The sequence below is a fragment of the Bos javanicus genome, unplaced genomic scaffold (assembly GCF_032452875.1).
Source record: "Bos javanicus breed banteng unplaced genomic scaffold, ARS-OSU_banteng_1.0 tig00001600_1, whole genome shotgun sequence".
In the NCBI taxonomy this organism is placed as follows: Eukaryota; Metazoa; Chordata; class Mammalia; order Artiodactyla; family Bovidae; genus Bos; species Bos javanicus.
The window spans coordinates 736,291-759,643 of NW_026893620.1; the positions used below are offsets into that span (position 1 = coordinate 736,291).

The window sequence follows — 23,353 nt, forward strand, 5'->3', positions numbered from 1 at the left end:
CCATCCAGGTGGACCTGGCCAGTGGACATATCAGGACAACCCTGAAGGGCCATCTTCACTCCAGACACCACATGGAGTCAGCTAAGTCATCTGGACAGTGATTCAGCTTGATATTTTCCTCTGCCCTAATCTGTTCCTCCCTGATTCTACAAATGCTGAGTCTAAGGGCACCTGTAATACACATCCCAACACTAAAGTCTGTCTGAGTCTGCATCCCAGAGAACCAGTCTGCAGTACATTAACAACAACAACAAAATCCTAGTATTTGAGAAGTTTTATTTTAAAATTACTGGTTATATACATATAACATTTCAACCCCCCCAAATAGAATAGAAAACGGTAGAAACAAGGACTTCATTGTGAATGTGGTTACCTTTGGTTTAAAATCCTCAATCTAATCCTCAATTTAATGTTCTCTTATCAAAATGAAATTGTTATATATTAATAACAAAAGAAAAAAATTATGTTGAACCATATTAAACTGCCTTTTTATGGGTTACAAAAAAATATTGAATGCAAACAATTTCACTTGGTTAAATCTAATAGGAAAAAGTCATTAAAATTAGGTTTAGAGAGCATTACACTTATGAATAACTCATGGGTAAAAGACATATTTAATTAAATTAGAAATACATAAAATTATGATTATTAGTCAGTTCTAAGTACCAAAACTTACAGATTACAGCTACAAGACTTAGACTGTATGTACTCATATAGGAAAAATATTGTTAAAAATTAATGTTTCCAATTCAAAAATTTAGAGAAAAAAAAAATCTCAAATGAAGAAAAGCTGAAGGAAAGAAAACATAATATAATGAGCTAGAAAACAGAAGACCATAAAAGGTCAATCAAGCCCTAAAAATGGATACTTTGAAAATTAATAAAAAAAAATGTCATGTAAGATCATTCAAGAAAAAAAGGGAGCCATTTCAAAGAAAATGAAAAAGCAAAAAAGAACACAATTATAGATGCTATAGAGATAAAACACATAAGATATTATAAGTAATATATCAATCAAGCTCAAGACTCACAGAGTATAGATTAATTCCTAGAGAAATAAAACTAAAAATAACTGCTGAAATAACAAACTGAATAGTCCTAGAATAATTACCAAAAACAAACTAGATGGTAATGGTTACATAGCAGTGTGAATGTGATTAATGTACCTGAATTATATGTTTAAAAAGGTTATAATGGCAAATTTTATGTTATGTATATTTTACCACAGTAAAAAATATAAAAAATAAAATATAATAAAATCTTCCATCCAGAAGATGATCAATGATCACATAACTGTCCATTACCAAATCACCTATAAGGCTCCTGATAGCACATTTCTCTATTTTCTTTTCTGGAACATATAATCAATTATTGTTCTTCTATATTTTAACTATGTCTTTTAATTTGATGGGTAGAACCTCTCTCCTCTGTTACTTAAACTAAAGTATAATTTTAGTTTTTCTTATTAGTTTTATCTGTACTATTTTAATTAGAGGTCTTTGGATAGAATAACACAGCCTAGTTCTGTTAAAGAAAATGGTGAGACAAGATGGCAATTTTATAGTCTTCAAATAAACATAATTCCTGGTACAGTTGGAAAGTATTATGTAATTTTGGAAAGAGTAAAAAAAAAACATCTGTGATAACTATGTCTTATACCTTAGAAAGTGAGTTTTGGTTATAGTCTCTCACAGCACAAAACCTGGTAGACAGGTGAACTGGTAGCCTGAATATCTGATTTGGCTAAGACAACAAATAGTACAACATATAAATAAAAGGCTAGAAATAATTGGGTGAAGTTGGAGCAAAAGGTCCAAACAAACATATTTTTTTTGTGCCAACATTTGTTACTTATAGGTGATTTTTTTTTTGTTTTTGTTTTTTTTTTTTTTAAGTACAATACAGCTTATGCAGTGCAAAAACTATTGGGAAAATGCCTTTGAAATAAATTTGACATCATGGTAGGATCATGGCGCTGACGTGAAAATTGTTGCGGTTAGGGTCATCCACTGGAAGCATTCATAACCACAAGGTCACTGTGAGAGATATCTGGCTATTTCTTTTTGAGGTGTATCTGAAGGAGAAAAAGACAAATAAAAACAACATGTTTAAAAGTTTTAAAGTCCTCCATCCTAAGGCAATGCACATCTATCTCCACTCCTTCATGTGAAGCAATTCATACCACTAGTGGAGGCATAGTTGAAAAAACCAGGCATGTATTTATTCTGGAGGAAGCAGCCCTATTAAAAACCTCAGTGGGGCTGGGCTTAATGTCAAATAACCTGTAGATTGACTAGAGTTCTGATTGTTCTGATTCACAGATATGCTTTGTTACTACATTAAATTAAAAAGCAAAATTATTTTACTGACTCAAAACCTAGAGATAAGTTAAAAACAGGATGACAAAGAGGCTGGGAAAGCTAGCATCTGCATAAAGGTTTGTCATTTTCACACAAAATGAGCAACAATAGATTTGGATGTTAATATCAGAATGCAATCCTGTATTTTATAAAAATCTGAGTGATAAGCATTGAAATGCTGGCATATATGTATGAAATATCCTGGCATTTAATTTCCATGGCAAAACAGTTATGGGCCTTCAGAATGTGATCTGTGGATAGTGGATCCCAAGAATGAAAATAGAATCAAAAGCTTTAACAATGACTCTACCAAACAACTTCACTAAAACGGAAGATGATACCAAATAATAGGGCAGGTCCTTGCCAGGCCTCTGGGTTCTTGAATTCTACCAAATTTCTTGCTGAACTGGAAGAGATACAGGTTTTCTGACAAATGTTGTCACCAGAACATAAAGGAAATGAAATGTTGTCAAGTTGTTGTCAAATCAAATGTTGTCAACTCTGCTCATAATCATCAGATTTTAGTAGCTGTATCATCTCAGTTTCTTGACAGAGGCACCAAACAAAATGAAATAATGTCAAGGTTTGTGAGCTCTTATCTCAAAGTGTGTTTGGTTGTAAAAGCACTTCAATAGTCATTTTATTCCCCCAAACAAGAATGTGAAAAGTTTTGAGTCTTTAAAATGCACCATCTATCTGAGGCTGACTCACATACCAAGCTGGTTCACTTGGACATATGATTCTAGATCTATTTGATAAAATCTGGCTCCAAATACATTAGTAGGTCCTATCAACAAAGTTATCATGAGAGACAGTGGATATCATACATGAAATAGAATAGCACTAAGACATCCACCTTCATAATAAGTGTACTTTCTTTTTCTCTTGTTGCTTGCATACTTGCTACTGCCCAAACAACACCGCATATGAAATGTTAAATATGAAAATGTCATTTAAAGAGAAAAATTAGAAATTCTGCAAAATTTATTTCACCCACTGGATGATCTGAGGCTATTTCCATTATAATGCAATGGTTTAAAAATAAGGTCTTCTGGTGGCTCATTGCATATTATCTCCCTCTTCCATTTTTTTTTTAAGCTAGCCACATTTTGTGTTGTTATATATTTATGTACTCTCTTGGTGAAACTAAGACCAGCTAAAAGAACAAAAGGAAATACACTTCACTTTCTACTGTTTGAATGTCCCCCCCAAATCAGTTGATTCCTCTCCCCATAGCCCTTCTCAATGTAATTTTTTATAAAGAAAATGCTATTCTTAGCAACTTCTAACCAAAATGGCCTTTACTTGGCAGTCTAAAATACTTGAAACTGAAAGCTGAGACCTAGCTTCCTATTTATAGAGCCATTGTTCTGACCTTTCTTTCTCTCATCTGTTGCCAAGGTGTAGACCACACTGGCTGACAACACAAGTAAGAGAAGCCTTCCCCCCCTCCCCCGCCACCCCCGCAACAGGGCAAGTTATAAAGGGAGTTGAGACATCTGAATGGTTATTAGCAGAGTTCTCGTGGATGGGCTGAGCCTGGGATGGACATGCCCAGTCTCACCTCTCTCTCCTGGTACCACTGCTGACCCTGGAAAAAAATCACTTAAATTTCTCTCTGCATCAGCTGCCTCATTTGTGAAATGAGACAATGAAACCTCACAGGAATTAACTGATGCTACAAACTGCAGGTTGAAAGTACACTACGCTAAGTGTTGGACGTGATTGTGTAATGCTGCCCAGAGATGTGGTCTCTTAGTAGCAGCACCACCCCACTTGAAAGATGAAAACAAAACCTCTTGGAGTCCCTTTTGTGAATCTTCTGATTTTATCTTTAAAGAAGCCCAGAATCAAAGTTGAGGCACATTTAATTCAATGAATATGGTAACTCAGAAGACAGAAAGGTTACTAACTAAAAAATTACTGCTGCTGCTAAGTCACTTCAGTCGTGTCCGACTCTGTGCAACCCCATAGATGGCAGCCCACCAGGCTCTGCTGTCCCTGGGATTCTCCAGGCAAGAACACTGGAGTGGGTTGCCATTTCCTCCTCCAATGCATGAAAGTGAAAAGTGAAAGTGAAGTCGCTCAGTCGTGTCCGACTCTTAGCGACCTCATGGACTGCGGCCTACCAGGCTCCTCCGTCCATGGGATTTTCCAGGCAAGAGTACTGGAGTGGGGTGCCATTGCCTTCTCCTTTTTCTAACCTGGGACTCTGAGAAGTTACTTAGGTTCTTCTGCCTCACTTTCTCAGATCCCTTCCACCTGGGACCTGTTAAGACCCAGTCATGAGGCTTTTGTTTCTGGAGGCCTCTGATTGAAAGGGCACAGAGTGCTTGTTATCAGACCCTTAGTGGAGATTGTGAGAAGTGAACCTTGGAGACAAATTTCAACCACAACTGCCTGCAGCAGGCTCACCTGTTTTGCTCTTTCAGTAAGAGCAGCGGCCTCAGTCTCACCCAGTTGTTGCACCATCTTATAAAATAGACTGTTTGTGTTTTGTAGCAAATCATATGGATGGCCATATTCTTTCATTCTCCCTGAATCCAAAACCTGTTAGTCAGCAAAAAGAAACTTATTAGGACACAATGTTTTGCAGTAACATAATTCAGACAATATTTTGCAAAGGGGCAGGAGAGGAAGAATTAGAATTTATTCTGGTGGTAGGCCTAGCTGGTGTTTAAATGGTTTGCTTACCCAGTTTGCTAAGTAGACCTAATCTAACCTTTTGTGTTATAATGTTACAGGAAAAGGAAGAAAATGAAAGTTTTAGACTATGGTTACAGGCCCTCAACAGTCTGTAGTATTTTATACTCTGCCCAAGGTATCTGGGGTTGTAATTATTAGTGCTTTTAGTTCAGACTCTGAGCTCTATTTATATAAACATTCAGAGTTGGGAGATTTCTTGATTTAAAAAAATCAAACAATTTAACTAAAATGTAGGTTGATGTCATACAAACCAGATGGCAGTGACTTGATAGCAAATTAATTGCCAAGTTGGTCTGACAGAACCTGAGCAACATTAGGGGTAAAAGTAAATGTTCCTGGAATTTCTTTAAAGTCCTCGACTATGTTCGCTGCCAAGAGAGCCAGAATCCCTAGAGAGATTGAGATGCTTCTTGAAGTTGGCTGTGGTTATAGTTTATTCTTCTGAAAGTGAAAAGTTGGCCAAAAAAAGAACTGCTATCTAATAAGCTTTAGCAGAATTTTTTTACATGGAAGAAATCTATAGAAATCCAGTTTTCTCTTTGGATAAGGCTAAAGATGCAGTTAAGAAATTAAGTTTCAAATTCAGTGATAACGGCCTGCAGAGCACACAGGCACAGCCTAATCTGAGCTCCCGAGGATCTGAATCATTTTCAAAAATTGTCTTTCTTTGTTTCTGTTCTTTCTTCAGTTGCCTGCCTTTCACTCACATTATTGCTCATTAATCTGTCCACTAATTGGAGGAAAAGGAAGAGACTCGTAACTCTGCTTTTCTACTAATTAGTGGCTTTGGTTCACAGTTTCAGAGGGAAGAAAGAATTTGAAACAATTGGCCCAAATGAGGTACCTAGGAAAACAGTTTGATAGTAAGTGCTACTTCATTAAAATCATCTTCAGAGTAAATGCATCTTAAGAGAAAAACGTGAAACTCTAAGCAAGACACAGGTTGTTTTCTACATCTAGGTATTTCAATTAATTCTGTCCCAGGGCAGTTAGAAATGTTTAAGTGTCATAAAGGCCATTTTCTTGTTAATCATTTGTTTACTACTGTGAATCACTGCTAACAGTGACTTTCTCAAAGGAATCCAAGAATAATTGAATCTGTCACATCCACATAATATTTAAAATGTCCTATAATTTACTGTGTCACTTTAGATGTCCTGAATGTGCAATTTACTTAAGCATAGCATGGCCATCCAGGAGTTGGTGATTGACAGGGAAGTCTGGAGTGCTGCAGTCCATGGGGTCACAAAGAGTCGGACACGACTAAGCGACTGAACTATACTAGTGTGACCAAACATAACTACTCCTCCAGACAATGAAGAAGAAACGCAATTTTAAAACATAGGTCTCTCTCATGCTGAAAACTAAATATCAATAAATAAGTAAATTGAATTATTTCATACAGTGAACAACTTTACCTTCAGCAAAAGTAACAACTTTTAAAAATCTCGTATTGAGAGTTGGTGGAAAAGAATTCTGTGACCATAAAGACTTTATATATATTTTAATGGAAGCATTACTCATATATTATCTGTGTCCAACTTTTTATTTATTTAAATTTGAATGAATACAAATTTTTCCATTTCTCTCATATTGTCTAAATCACATGAATGCCACTGAGATGAGTAGTTCTCATCATCTCAACTAATTATTTAAAAAGTCAAAGACAGAAAAAAGTTAATACTCTCAAAAAGCAATAGGACTAACAACATAATGGCAGAAAGATCATTTGGTCAAAATAGTTTGAGCTTTATAAATCTTAGCAACTTAATGGCCTGCATAATATTTTTAAGGGGAGTTTTCAACATTGGAGAGAAGTGACAAAATTGTTATAATCTGTTATAGGGCTTGAACATTTATTAGAACTTGAATTTTAACTTCTAAAGGATAACTTTAGAATGTAAAACACAATATACTTCATTGATACTCTTTTGATATGCAGTTAAACAAATATAGTACCTTAAAGTGAACTGCATTATGGATACGCCCCAAATGGACAGACTCAAAAGTAACAAACACCATGGTGACTATAAGATCAAAGAAAGCACTCCATAATTAAAATAGCAGTCTTTGGATTTGAAAAGCAAAATAAAATTAGCTGTGAACTGAGGATTTATCATGTAACATGCTTTATAACTATCACTGTTAGTTCTCAAGATACAGTAGACAAACAATGTACATAATTTCCATCAATCCACTCTTCCATTTATTATTCCTTCCTTCTTTCCTTTCATCCTCCCCATCCATCCATCCTCTAAGTACTGAGTATCTATCACTAGAGCACTGTTCTAGGAATGGGAGATTCAAAGGTGAATAAGGCAGTCTATTAGGAAGTTCACAGCCAAAAATGAAGACTGAGTAACTCAGCCAAGGCGACAGAATCAGTTGATGGCAGAGCTGGGATTTGAATGCAAGTCTGAACTTTCATTAATTCTTTCCCATGTAAACTACCAGTGAAAGACACTATTAGATAACATTATCAGAAGTAAAAGAAGGGGCATGAAAATTTTAACATTCAATTTTCTAAGATAGCTTTCCAAATAAATACTTTATAGTATTATAAGGTATCCATGTATTATAAGGTATCCCTCCTCCAGGGGATCTTCCAACCTAGGGACTGAACCCAGGTCTCCTGCATTGCAGGAAGATTCTTTACCATCTGAGCCACCAGGGAAGCCCTATATTATTATATATCTTATAAATAAATATAGTTTTTCTAAGAAAATATGCCTATAATTATAAACATTTCCCCTGTCTACTTTCCAGTGAAATTTTATTATATTCAGGCTCAAATTATTTATTGAGTGCCTTGTATATACTCACAGAAAAAGAAAACCAATTTTATTTAACTTTTAGGATTAATAAAGAGCAAGTTACACATAGTATTTTGGATGTAATGTAAGTAAATTTTCATTAATTTCTGAATTTATTCAGCAAACACTTATTTTATATTTAACTGCATTGATGTCATTATGCAAGGTGCTGTGGAAGAGACAAACACAAGTAAGTCACAGCCCCTGCCTTCAGGGAGCCTATACTGAGAGGAGAGCAAGAAGCAAATCTTCAAGTGTCTATAATGCAAGATAAAAAGCACCAAAAGGAGGAGTTTTGTAGTAAATGTTATAACTTCTGGCCAGAGGCTGTGAGAATGAGCTTCAAGAAAGACAGAGGTCAGTGAACTGGGCCTTGAAGAATGTATAGACATGAACATGCAGAAACGAGGGTAAGTGACTGAACAGAGCTCATTCCAGACAGGGAACAACAAAGGCCTACAAAAATGGAGGTGAGCCTAGCGGATCCTCAAGGGCAGGCTTATATGGCTTTCCTTGTTCACTGTTGCATCTCAGGGCCCTGGCATTGTACATGGGAGGTAATAGGCATATAATATATGCCAGTTAAAAGTTAAATACAAAAGAAACTAAATTCAGGGCATGACTGGGTAAGCGCCCAATGCTGTGGTTTGTCAAGACTACAGGGTGAGCTCAAGGAGGCAATGAGTCCAGCTGTCACAGGAAACAGTTAAGGCAGGGGATACAGGGATGACAGGATGAGGGATGTGGACCTGGAGGACCACATGCCTCAGGTTGATGGCTGTGGACAAGACGGAGAGTGAGAGGGAAAATGAGGGAGGGTCAAACCAGGGCTGAGGATGGAGGCTTGAAACTCTTTTATGGAAAATATCAGAAAATAGAAGAAAAGGGACAGTCAGAGAGGAAGGGGAGTTAAAGCAATAGAATGTAGTGTGGTCAAGTCTCATCTCAGGGGCTACAAGAGCTGCACTGGAACACAGACTTAAAAAAAGGCCAGGAATAGAATTTTACCAACTCAGCCTATACATTTACTTGTTTGATCAAGGTTCTAGATATTTCAGAACAAATAAATATAAAGCAATTTCAAATTCTCTTTATGTACAGAAAAATATATAACTTTGAATTTTAGCATACTTTATACCTATAAAAAGTGAAAGTCATTCAGTCACATCCGACTCTTTGCAACCCCGAGGACTATAGAGTCCACAGAGTTCTCTAGGCCAGAATACTGGAGTAGATAGCCATTCCCTTCTCCAGGGGATCTTCCCAACTCAAAGATCGAACCCAGGTCTCCTGCATTGCAGGCAGATTCTTTACCAGCTAAGTCACCAGGGAAGCCCACCTATAAGAAAAGTTTCCTGTAATCTCCCCATGTGTTCCCACTCTTCCTGTAACCCAAGTTAAACTATAAACTAAAGCACACACTCACGTTGTTATAACAATCCCTCAACCCCAAGATCTCTCTGGAAATGCCAACCTCAAATTCCTTGTCACTCTCCAGTAGGTTAAAACATACACACACACACACACACATTCTATTGGATGAGTCAGCCAGTTATATAAACTCGGTGGAGATGCGTTTACCAGATCTGTGGATCTGTAGATATTCCAGGTCCTAGACATAAAAATTAAATGAACCCACTGCAAAATAATTTGATCCATTTTCATTGGCATGATGCCATCAGTGATAATGGGGTGGGTGAAGGGTGATGTGGGGAGGAGGACAGGGTGGAGGAAAAGCCTGGTAAGAAAGAGATGCCAGGGACAGTTTTCAATATGGCAACAGGCAATAAAGGTAGATCCCACTTAGGGATAGGTAGAATGGAGACAAGAAGATCTGAGCCTCAGATCTCTGATCTTGGCTGCCAGGTGACACAGGGAGAGTTATCCAATCTTGGAAGTTGTGTCCCTCATTGGTAAAATGGGTGACTGTGCTTTTCTCAGTGACTACAGTGTGGCAAGTATTAACTTAAAATCCTTTCTTAGGTCTTGAAATAATAAATCATTCTTCTCACCAAGGAAATGATGAAGACTGTGTCACAGTCACCTCCACAGCCACTCTCTCAAAGTTGTTGTGTTTGCACATTAGCAAAAGTTTTTTTTTCTCCCTGACCGGGATTTCTATCTCCAGGTTAGGTATTGTTCCCTCTGAAAACCTGAGTGAAATCTCTTGGCCTGTTTTTGAAGGAGCTTTGCTCTTCTGAAATGTTCTAACTTGGCTCAGCTGGTAAAGAATCCGCCTGCAATGCAGGAGACCCCAGCTCAATTTCTGGGTTGGGAAGATCCCCTGAAGCAGTGATAGGCTACACACTCCAGTATTCCTGCCTGGAGAACCCACATGGACAGAGGAGCCTGACGGGCTACACTCTACAGAGTCACAGAGAGTTGGACATGACCGAGTGACTAAGCACAGTACACAGGCTTATGAAAGCAAAGTTCCTTGCAGGTGAAAAAATAGAGTTCAAGTAAACCTCTGCTTAGTTATGAACTGTTTTGTGCATTTCCAGGTGGGTATGCTACAACAGTTTCTGGCTTTGATTCCTCAGGAAAAAACTATACTAAGAAGAGGTTTCATTTGAGCAGGAAAGTAAAGATTACAAAACCATAAGACTGCCTATGAACAGAAGAGTAGGATCTGAGTTTCCTGGCCCTGCTTTTGGTTATTCAAAATTCATTTCCAAAGAATTCTGTAACTACAGACAGTGAAAATGTTGACCACAGGCAAGGATACTGATAGAGCAATTGCAGATCGTCACGTGCTTCCTTTGCTCACACTTCTAGAGACTCTGCAATGTTACAAAGACTGTAGTGAGGAGGGACTGGAGGGAAGACCTATGCTACTGGCTGAAGAGAAAACAGGTCACAAGCCGCCAGCTAACCCTAAACAGCACAGGAAGAAGCCCTTAATGTAGACACAGTAGTGAGTCTTAGAAGAAAGAGGACTTCTAATCTGTCTTGTCCCACTGTTTTGTGGCAGTGGAGCCAGTAAAATTAAATTAGCTATCATTGTGACTTTAATTATTAAACACATCCTATTTAATAAAATTGAAAGAACATCCTTGTAAAATAGAATTCTAAACCTGACACATTAATGGTGCTTCAGTTCAGTTCACTTCAGTCGCTCAGTTGTGTCCGACTCTTTGCGACCCCATGAATTGCAGCACGCCAGGCCTCCCTGTCCATCACCAACTTCCAGAGTTCACTCAGACTCACGTCCATCAAGTCAGTGATGCCATCCAGCCATCTCATCCTCTGTCGTCCCCTTCTCCTCCTGCCCCCAATCCCTTCCAGCATCAGTCTTTTCCAATGAGTCAAATCTTCACATGAGGTGGCCAAAGTACTGGAGTTTCAGCTTTAGCATCATGCCTTCCAAAGAAATCCCAGGGCTGATCTCCTTCAGAATGGACTGACTGGATCTCCTTGCAGTCCAAGGGACTCTCAAGAGTCTTCTCCTACACCACAGTTCAAATGCATCAATTCTTCGGCACTCAGCTTTCTTCACAGTCCAACTCTCACATCCATACATGACCACTGGAAAAACCATAGCCTTGACTAGATGGACCTTTGTTGGCAAAGTGATGTCCCTGCTTTTGAATATGCTATCTAGGTTGGTCATAACTTTTCTTCCAAGGAGTAAGTGTCTTTTAATTTCATGGCTGCAGTCACCATCTGCAGTGATTTTTGGAGCCCAAAAATATAAAGTCTGACAATGTTACCCCATCCATATCCCATGAAGTGATGGGACCGGATGCCATGATCTTAGTTTTCTGAATGTTGAGTTTTAAGCCAACTTTTTCACTCTCCTCTTTCACCTTAATCAAGAGGCTTTTTAGTTCCTCTTCACTTTCTGCCATAAGGGTGGTGTCATCTGCATATCTGAGGTTATTGATATTTCTCCCGGCAATCTTGATTCTAGCTTGTGCTTCTTCCAGCCCAGCATTTCTCGTATGTACCCTGCATATAAGTCAAATAAGCAGGGCAATAATATACAGCCTTGATGCACTCCTTTTCCTATTAGGAACCAGTCTGTTGTTCCATGTCCAGTTCTAACTGTTGCTTCCTGACCTGCATATAGGTTTCTCAAGGGGCAGGTCAAGTGGTCTAGTATTCCCATCACTTTCAGAATTTTCCACAGTTTATTGTGATCCACACAAAGGCTTTGGCAAAGTCAATAAAGCAGAAATAGATGTTTTTCTGGAACTCTCTTACTTTTTCGATGATCCAGCTGATGTTGGCAATTTGGTCACTGGTTCCTCTGCCTTTTCTAAAACCAGCTTGAACATCTGGAAGTTCATGGTTCACGTATTGCTGAAGCCTTGCTTGGAGAATTTTGAGCATTACTTTACTAGCGTGTGAGATGAGTGCAATTGTGTGGTAGTTTGAGCATTCTTTGGCATTGCCTTTCTTTGGGATTGGAATGAAAACTGACCTTTTCTAGTCCTGTGGCCATTGCTGAGTTTTCCAAATTTGCTGGCATATTGAGGGCAGCACTTTCACAGCATCATCTTTCAGGATTTGAAATAGCTCAACTGGAATTCCATCACCTCCACTAGCTTTGTTCATAGTGATGCTTTCTAAGGCCCACTTCACATTCCAGGATGTCTGAATCAAAATTGGGTAAATCCTTCTAGAGAGCCAACACATAAACAAAGTCACAGTTGTTTCTCAATAAGTCTTTTGCTTGATTTGGTAGTGCTAGTGGTAAAAAACACTTGCCTGCAAATGCAGGAGAAGCAACAGACGTGGGTTTGATCCCTAGGTAGGGAAGATCCTCTGAAGGAGGAAATGGAAATCTACTCCAGTATTCTTTTCTGGAAAATTCTGTGGGCAGAGGATCCTGGAGGGCTACAGTCCATTGAGCTGCACAGAGTCAGACATGACTGAGCACAGCACAACAACCAACATAACTACATCCATCTATCTTTGTGCAGAAGTATTCACCAGTGCAACAAAATGTTGTTATGTTATTATTACTCCTTAAGCACTTGTAGTTACATGACTTTATGGGGATAACACTGTTGGTTATGCCCTTCATCAGCATTTGTCACTTCCCAGCCACTTCCCAATTCTTACCACTCATCCTCTGAAGCATTAGACTTTGTAGCAAATTGACTTTTCTTTCTGTCCTTAAATTTCAGAACAATTTTTTGGCATCAAAAGATGTACAAGCATCCCTCAGAGGCTTGGGAATTTCAGTTTCAGCACACTACAAGGATGTGACTATCACAATAAACTGAGTCACGAAACCTTTCTGGCTTCCCAGGGCATACAACAAGTATGTTTACACTATACTGTGCCTGTCAAGTGTGCAATGGCACTATTTTTGGAAAAACGAAGTACAGACCTTAACAATAATTAATTACCAAAAATGCTAATCATCATTTTAGCCTTCAGCAAAAGTCACAATAATAACAACAAGGATCACTGATCACAGATCACCAATATTGATAGCGGATAGTGAAAAAGTTTGAAATACTGTGAGAATTTTCAAAATAGCAAATGCTAGAAGACTCTTGAGAGTCTCTTGGACTGCAAGAAGATCCAACCAGTCCATTCTGAAGGAGATCAGCCCTGGGATTTCTTTGGAAGGAATGATGCTAAAGCTGAAACTCCAGTACTTTGGCCACCTCATATGAAGAGTTGACTCATTGGAAAAGACTCTGATGCTGGGAGGGATTGGGGGCAGGAGGAGAAGGGGACAACGGAGAATGAGATGGCTGGATGGCATCACTGACTCAATGGACATGAGTCTGAGTGAACTCTGGGAGTTGGTGATGGACAGGGAGGCCTGGCGTGCTGCGATTCATGGGGTCGCAAAGAGTGGGACATGACTGAGCGACTGAACTGAACTGATTATAAAAACAGCCCTGAAAGACCTTCAACACTGGGTTGCAATCAAATTTTAATTTGTTTAAAAAAAAAAAGCAGTATATGAAAAGCACAATAAAACAGGGTATAACTGTATTTCTAAAGTAAACAAGAAAAAATGCCTAAAAAATCAAAGGTTTGACACAGAATATTACTTTCAAATGGTAATCAGAAAATCTAGAATAACATATAAGGTTTACAACTGGGGAGGATGGATCATAGAGGATAAATACCCAACTCTGAAGCTGGGGGATGCATGTCTCTTGGGGCCCTTAGGTCTAATCCTGCTGTTTCTAACAGAGGAGTCAGCAACTACAACCAGCTCAGACCAAGATGTAAACAAGTGACCTAGTTTACATCTCCTGGTGGGACCTCTGCATGACATCACTGATGACCTCAACCAGGGAGAACATCACTGATGACCTCAACCAGAACTCTTGCATCTTCCTTCTCTCTCAGTCTTCCCTGTTCGCCCAGATGTTCAGTCTCCACACCTAGAACCCAGCATTGACTCCTCTCTCTTCCCTCAGAAAAATGAAAGTAAAAGTTGTTCTGTCATGTCTGACTCTTTGCGACCCCATGGACTGTATAGTCCATGGAATTCTCCAATACAGAATACTGGAGTGGGTAGCCTTTCCCTTCTCCAGGGGATCTTCCCAACCCAGGGACTGAACCCAGGTCTCCCGCATTGCAGGTGAATTCTTTACCAGGTGAGCCACAAGGGAAGCCCTCTTCCCTCAGATCCCATGTTCAATCCATCATACAGTCCACTTGGCTCCACGTCCTTATCTAGCCTAAATACAACCATTTTACCATTTCCACTGCTTGTTGTTATTCAGTTGCTAAGTCGTGTTTGAGTCAGTGATGCTATCTAACCATCTCATTCTCTGCTGCCCTCTTCTCCTTTTGCCTTCAATCTTTCCCAGCATCAGGGTCTTTTTCAATCAGGCTCTTGGAGCTTCAGCTTCAGCATCAGTCCTTCCAATAAATATTCAGGGTTGATTTAATTTAGGACTAACTGGTTTGGTCCCCTTGCAGTCCAAGGGACTCTGAAGAGTCTTCTCCAGCACCACAATTTGAAGACATCAATTCTTCAGTACTCAGCCTTATTTATGGTCCAGTTCTCACATCCATACATGATTGCTGGAAAAACCATAGCTTTGACTACATGGATCTTTGTTATCACCTTAGTCTAAGCTGTCAACAGTCTAGAGAGAAGGCACAGTTATGAGAAACAGTGAACACTGCATTTGGGGAACTGAAAGACCATCAGTGTGGTTTTAGCCATAAAGGAAGGAGGGAGAGCAGAGTGGGACAAAACTAAAAAGGTAGGGAGGGGCCGGGTTGTAAATTGCTTTGTAAAACCACTTTAAGGATTTATTCAAAGACACTGACCAAGAAGGAAAATTTTCAGGCTACAGAAATTAACCAGGAGATACTGGTGGTAAAGCATTAAACAAATGAACCTATTTTGTTAACAGCAACAGAGTTGATTAGTTAAGGGGATAGATACAAACTTTTACATCTGTGGATCAAATGCTGAGTAATAAGACTTAGATGTGGCTGACATATCTGCCAACTTCTGTCCTTTCTTACTGTTTCGCTAACCAATTATACACTCCAAGGTGACAGCATTTTGAAGAATTAAGATAATAAAAGGAAGCTGCTACTATCAATGTAGTAATACCAAAAACATAAATCTAGCATACATTTAGTCCTGTTTGGACAGACCCCTAATTGAGCTGGAGATAAAGCCATCTTTGTGCTGCTGCCTCTAAAGCCTGACAAAGGACTCAATACAGGTAAACTTCACATCACTCATTTCTTGTGAAAGAAGGATGCTTCTGGGACAGTCTGTGAAATACAATACTGAGAGGTGAGGACAAGAAAACAACAGGTAAAAAGTAGAAATAAAGGTTACTTTTCCAATTAGCATTCAAGAACACAAAAATGAGTAAGGATGTTCAATGCTGAACAACGTTTCTGGAATTTGAGTCTCTGTCCTGCAGTCTTGGAATGCTACCCCATCCCTCATGAAAGTAAGCTTGCTTCCTATGGAAATGCTCTAGTCCAGCTGACCAGACACATTGCTTGGAGCCTAGAGCATCTCTTTGGTTAGGGATGTCCCATTCCTGTTATCTGTCTCACCAGAGCTCACTCCTGTGAACATCCAGCTCAGAGGAGTGAGGCCACAGGCACTGTCTCATTGCTGACAGTCTGGTATCTACTCAGTGTCCCCACTGATGATCCCATCTGACAAAACATGTGAAGTAGGGTAGGAGATGATATTCCAGAAATTGCCTAAATCAAAGGAGACAGTAGATATAAGGACATTTAGGTATTACTGTTTTGCCGGGAGCCAGCATATTGCACATTGAGTGCATATTGCATATTGAGTGCAGCACTTTCCACAGCATCATCTTTCAGGATCTGGAATAGCTCAGCTGGAATTCTAGCACTGCCGGGATCCAGCGTGAGGAGCTCCACCCATGACAAAGGTCATGAGGAAGGAGGCTTGGCATACGCAAAGGCGGGATCGAGCCTCAGGATTCCCCCTGGAAATTCTCGAGCATTTACACCCAAAACCAGAGTCTGCCTACTTTCTGCTTTCACCTACACCTCTGACTTTATGGGGGGCTGTCCCCCACTACCTCTCTGAAAAAGAGTTAGCTTACAGCTCCAGTTAATAATTCCTGGGTGTAACAGTGTTTAACCTACAAACTCCTTTGGAAATCCTCTAGCCTGCCTGAATAGGTTTTTCTGGCCACATGTGATTGTTCAGAGCCTCCCAACTGTGAGAGGCAGGAGATGTTCTAAATTGTCTAAACACAGATTCTTTTGAGTAGTTAAAAGATTGATTAGAAATTGTATTGGTGAAGGGATTTTCACTTGTTGGGCCAATGTTTGCTGCTAAGTTTCCATATCCCTTACCTGCTGTGTCCCTGGCAGTGTATTGATTAATATAATTGGTGTAAGTAGTAGCTTTAATGTTTGTAACCTGGGACCCTTGAGTTAATTCTTTTTCTTGTTATAGCCCACCACACCTTTGCTCTGTAGGAATGCAACTTTATCTAATGCTTTTTGGAGGGTGGCTCCTGATCAATCACCTTTAGAGAAAAATAAGTTTTCTGAAGAAAGGGTCTTAAAATGTTAACAGGCCTCTGGGCCAGAAGATGATGCAAATCACCTAAGCTTTTGCATATGATAAGTTTGCAGGAAGAAAGCGTGGCTTACTGCATGACTCTACCCCTTCCCCCATTATCCTCTATGCATAACTTAAGGTATAAAAACTACTTTGGAAAAACAAAACAAAACAAAACAAAACAAAAAACTACTTTGGAAAATAAAGTGCGGGCCTTGTTCACCGAAACTGGGTCTCCCCATGTTGTTCTTTCTCTTAACTTCTGGCTGAATTATTCAGCCTCTTTTCTCCACTGAATTTCCTCACTGAGCTATCCTTATTCTATTACTCTTTATATCCTTAATTAAAGTTTAATTAAGCAATTGTTTCCTGATCTTCGCCTACGCCATCTCTCCTTCGAATACCCTGGATCAGCTGGGGCTGGTCCCCGGCACTGTTTATTTCGGATTATTACCTACTTATTATGGACATAAAAATCCCTGTTTAACTCCATCTTTTGCTTTTTATGCATTTTGCAGATCTTCTCTATTTGCTTCATCACTAATCAGCATCACTGGATACAGTGACAACAGTTAGCATCTGTAAAATGAGTGAAATCAGATCATTTTCACAGGCTGAAGATTATCTTGAAAATACCTTGCATTCCTTTGGGATTATTTGCAGCCAAAGGTTTTTACTTTGAGGGATGAGTTGCTTAGCATTTCATAAAGCCACACCCTAAGTTTTATTGAAACTCAGCAGGCATCAGAGAGATAGGACAAAAGGAAAGAGAAAAAAAGAAATAGAAAAGAAAAGGATGGACAAAGAAAGGGAATGAAGCTATGGAAGGAAATATTAACTTACTAAGAAGGAAGAGCAAATCAGGCCAGGAAGGAAGATATTAGACTAATATCAGAGACTAAGCCTAGGGCCTACTGTCTGTGCAGAGTCCAGATTTACTGTGTAAGAGATTTGCTAATTGCTTATCTACAGTGTCTCATCCCCTGATCTACTTTTTTTTCTGCACTCTCATTTGTGATGCTGAGGCTGATCTCTGTAAATCACATTTCAGAGATTCTTTGGCCAGCTCCCCTCTGTTAGGTTCTGCCAGTAGGGAGCATAGAGGGAGATTCAAGGTGGGAAGCAGAGCAAATGGTCCATGTGATATCTGCTACTCCTGCAGCATCACCCTAGCAATGGGACCTGACTCCAACTCCCAACTTTTATCAGCACAAGAAGAACTAGCCTCATCCTGCTCCCTCACAAATAAGACCAGCAACTGGGCAGTGACCTCTTCCTGGAGGCCTGAGCACTGACTCTTTAGAGCCTCGCTTCTAAGTTCTTAGTACTGGAAATCCTAGGACATGGTAGCTGTGTCCTAAAATTATTACCCTGATGTTTCTTTCCCTTTCCTAGCCCTCCAATTCCTACGTAACAAATTCCCTATATTAAACCCCTTCTGCTGAAATACTTTGTTTTTATCACTAGGTTTTTTTCTTTTTTCTTTTTTTTCATGGAATCCCCCTACAGCAACAAATATGAAATCCTATAACCTCAGTCAACAACCTCGTGGCAGTCTAATTTTTGATTAAGGGAATCCAAAAATGCTGAAACAACCATGACTTAATGAAAATGACTAAGTTCTACCACTCTGAGAGGGCAATGGCACCCCACTCCAGTCCTCTTGCCTGGAAAATCCCATGGACGGAAGGGCCTGGTGGGCTGCAGTCCATGGGGTCGCTAGGAGTCGGACACAACTGAGCGACTTCACTTTACTTTTTCACTTTCATGCTTTGGAGAAGGAAATAGCAACCCACTCCAGTGTTCTTGCCTGGAGAATCCCAGGGATGGGGGAGCCTGGTGGGCTGCCGTCTATGGGGTCACACAGAGTCGTATACAACTGAAGCAACTTAGCAGCTACCACTCTGAATAATATGGAGATGTATCTGGGATTTGCAATATTTTCATGGTTGGCCATCTTAAAGTATAATGACAATTCAAATAAACTTTCAATATGACAATATGAAATTACTGAATATATTACTTAGTAGCACATTCTTAAAGCATAAATAAGTACCTGAGTTATTATCAGGAATGAGAGGAAAAATTAAGAAAAAATTAACTTATTGGAGATTCCTATCAAGTTTTACAATGATGGATACTTTGAAAAAATTAACATAAATGGAAACAACTTAAATTCCACAGATGAGGGTCTTACCATTATCCATTTACTGTCAATAATGGTATTCAACCTGTGTGCAATGGTCAGTATAGTGCACTGGGCAAATTTCTCATGGATTTCTTCTTTTATTAATTCATCAGTTCTAGAAACAAAGAAGATAAATTTAGTTCAGTAAATACAAGAAAAGTAGACTTAAGGCTTAAAAATTTCATAAGATATTTTTGCAATGCTTTTTTTTAAATCAATATATTAAGATATAATCATGTTCTTGAAAATCTAAGTATAAAAAATCTCCTTAGAAATTTACTATTTTTCACAAAAAAAAAAAAAAAAAAGGGAAATTACTTGAAGCTATCAGGAATTATCCAGTTCCTGATCTAGCTTTCTTGGGATGCCTCATAATAACATTAACACGATATAACATGTTTTGGTTTCTTTGTTTTCTGGAATTAATGTTATTAAGAGTCAGTGCGGGCAAAGAGAGCACTTAGAAATTTCTCTCAGAATCACTAAATGTTTCACTTTTACCACATTTAAAATCCAGATTCCAAGTTTCATAGATCTCAGTTCCATACCTTGGATCCACGTGTGATGTTGCTTTGTCAATAATCAATATCCGATTTTTCCTGAGAATAGCCCTGGCAAGGCACACCAATTGTTGCTGTCCAACGCTAAAGTTCAATCCATATTCTGCTAATTCAGTATCCATTTTACCAGGAAGATCTCTGATGGTTTCTTTAAGTTGTACCTGTGGATACAGAAAGAATGACATTTTCCTAAACTAACTACTAGTGAAGTAGACAAGCTTCTTAAACATTAGACCTTTGAAGTCTTCAGGACTTATATATCTTAACATGTACAGTCAAGTGATGGGAAGAGCTCCTTCAAATTAGTGTTCACTGAGAAAGATGGTGTAAGCAGCTTTTGACAGGAAACTGTTCTCTGCAAGTGGTTCCTCTGTCTTATCACTAACCTTGAACCAGGAACCCCCATGCTAGCACATTTTTCAAATCTTTTGATCACACGATACTTTCCCTAACTTGTTGGTTCTTTCCGTAGATCAAAGAGGGAGGAATAAAGAACAAGTAATTAACAGATGACCAAATCTCTTCCCTAGCTTTCCCTTCAGTAATCTCACTAACAAACTGTGTGAACAAAATAACATCTTAAAAAAGATCCCAACAAGTTCACAAGCCTGCACACAAACCTGTAAACAGTGGAGGATGGCAATGACTTTGACTCTCATCTCAATAATTAACTGGCATTACTTTTCTTTTTAAAAATAGATTTAAGCTGAAAAGAATATTCAGAAGTGGCTTTAGGGGGACAGTGAGTCAACCATCTACCCAGATTGCCAGCATTCTGAATAAAACCAACTTTCCTTTCTACCAACATTAGTCACTCTTTCAAGTATTGATTTTTGAGTGGTGAGCAGCTGGACTTTGTTACCTAATCGGTAACAATGGTAGAATCAACTCAGGACAGAAAAATCCAGGTGTCCCTCATTCCTGCCACCTGAAATCCACCAGAAACTCTACAAAGGGATTAGTTAAGAAGTCTCTCAAAAAATGAAGCTATTTCTCCCAGTGTGGTCTAAACAAAAAAGTTGAAAAGGATCTTCATGGTTGGGTCTTATTTCCCAAAGTACATTCTGCATGGGAGTTGTTACAATAAAGGGGGAAATTTTCTTTTTAATTATTGTAAGAAGTGTGGTTCTCTAAAGATACAATTTATCAGCATTTTTCCATTTTGGAAGATCTAAAGGTCTCTAAAAAAAAAAATACAAACAAGGCAAAGTGCACCTCATACATTAGTGAACCTGGGGCCTATTTTGGCAATGGTTCTTTCCCAAGTTTAATCTAATAACTACTGGACTATTCAAGTGTATTTTATTCAATGTCATAAATGTTTTGCAGTGAATGAAAACTCAGGAAAAACAGGACACAACATAACATCCTATTCCCCCCAGGCTATGGGTATAGATGGTTTTTATATTAATCTATCTTCATAAAGTTGTAACCACAAGATCTAAATAAACTAAATTGCCAAAAATAATCTGAAATTACACTGGGTGGCAGGGATCAATTCAATGAATATCTTTTTTGAGAAATATTATACAGTAAGAACCAAACTCAGGATATAGTTGAAGTTAAAGAACAAAACATAAAAATACTTCAAAAATAAAGAGTTTAACAGGCTTCTGGTTCAAGATGGCAGAGTAGAAGAAAGTATCTTCTACTGCAAGAATACCAAATCTCATCCTGCAAGAATACCAAAATTGCAACTAGCTGTTGAACAACCATCAACAGAAGAACACTGGAACCCACCAAAAAAAGATGCCTCATGTCCAAAGACAAAGAAGAAGCCACAGCAAGACGGTAGGAGGGGCACAATCATGATCAAATCAAATACCATACTCACTGGGTGGGTGATCAATAGACTGGACAACCATAATATCAAAGAAGTTTTCAAACTATTGTAAAGGTTCTGAACCCCATGTCAGGCCTCTCAGTCTAAATATCTGATAAAGGGACTGGGAATCCCCTGGTAATCTGTTCTTAAAGGTCAGTGTAATTTGATTATAGGCCTTCCAGAGAAGTGGGGAGAAAAGAGACTCCAGTCTTGGAGGGCACAAACAAAATTTGGGGTACACCAAGACCCAGAGGAGAGGAGCAGTGAGACAACATGAGACTGAATAAAAACTACCTGCTAGTGTTAGAGGGGCCTCCTGTAGGGGCATGGGTCAGCAGGGACTCACCACAGGGACGGGCACACTGGAAGGTCCCCTTGGTGTAAACCCTTTTGGAGGTAGCCATTAACCCTAGCATACAGCCCAAAGAACTCAGGGCTGAGTAGCCTCAGGCCAAACAACTACCAGGGAGGGAGTGCAACCCCACCCATCAGCAAATAATTGGATTAAAGCTTTACTGAGTAAGGCCCTGCCCACCAGAGCAAGACCCAGGTTTTCCCATGCCAGTCCCTCCCCCATCAAGAAGTTTACACAAGCCTCTTAGCCTCATCCATGAGAGGGTAGACAGAAGAGGCAAAAAAAAAAAAAAAAAAAAAGCACAGTCTTCCAGCAGCTAAAACAAAGAAAAAACATATTACAGAAAGTCAATCATGATGTAAAATCAGAAAGTTATGTCCCAGATGAAGGGACAAAATAAAATCCCAGAAAAACAATTAAATGAAGTGGAGATAGGCAACCTTCCAGAGAAAGAATTTAGAATGATAGTGAAGATGATCCAGGATCTTAGGAAAAGAATGGAGGCAAAGACTGAGAAGATGCAAGAAATGTTTACCAAAGACCTAGAAGAACTAAAGAACAGAGATGAATAATACACTAGAAGGAATTCATAGCAGAATAACTGAGGCAGAAGAATGGAAGTGACTTGGAAAACAGAATGGTCGATATCACTGACACAGAATAGAATATAGAAAAATGAATGAAAAGAAATGAAGATAGTGTAAGAGACCTCTGGGATAACATTAAAGGCAGCAACATTTGCATTATAAGGGTCCCAGAAGGAGAAGAGAGAGAGAAAGGACCTGAGAAAATATTTGAAGAAATAATAGCTGAAAGGTTTCAAACATGGGAAAGAAAATAGTCAACCAAGTCCAGGAAGCACAGAGAGTCCCAGGAAGGATAAACTCAAGGAGGAACACACCAAGACACATAGTAATCAAACTGACATATATTAAAGACAGAGATAAAATATTAAAAGCAACAATGGAAAAATGACAAATAACATACAAGGGAACTCCCATCAGGCTATCAGCTGATTTCTTAACAGAACTCTACAAGCCAGAAGGGAGTGGCATGATATACCTAAAGTGATGAAAGAGAAGGACCTAAAACCAAGTATACTCTACCCAGCAAGACTCTCCTTCAGATTTGATGGAGAAATCAAAAGTTTTCCAGACAAGCAAAAGTTAAGAGAATTCAGCACCACCAAGCCAGCTTTACAGCAAATGCTAAAGGAACTTCTGTAGGCTGGAAACACAAGAGAAGGAAAAGTACACAAAATAAACCCCATCAATTAAGAAAATGGTAATAGGATCATACATATTGATAATTACCTTAAATGTAAATGAATTAAATGCACCAACCAAAAGACATAAACTGGCTGAGAAGATGAGAACATGTGTATGAATGCACTTCCACTTACCATGTCACTCTGCTTGATCCCCCCCAAATTGTATGTAATTATTTTATATTGTTAAGTTCATCATGTTCTCATTATGGCTTACAATTGTAATTATTTTTTATTTTTGTCTGGCTATTGATTGTGAAAACTGATAAACA

General features: G+C 38.9%; 1 protein-coding gene across 1 annotated transcript in view; it reads right to left on the reverse strand.

Annotated features, from left to right (window-relative positions):
• Window positions 1-1,032: 1,032 nt before the first annotated feature.
• Window positions 1,033-23,353, reverse strand: part of LOC133243938 (ATP-binding cassette sub-family C member 4-like) — a 230,057-nt gene continuing 207,736 nt past the window's right edge. The window contains 4 exon segments of the mRNA XM_061410646.1: window positions 1,033-2,074; window positions 4,776-4,910; window positions 19,084-19,189; window positions 19,623-19,795. Coding sequence (XP_061266630.1) covers window positions 2,003-2,074; window positions 4,776-4,910; window positions 19,084-19,189; window positions 19,623-19,795 — 486 coding nt within the window. The 3' untranslated portion in view covers window positions 1,033-2,002.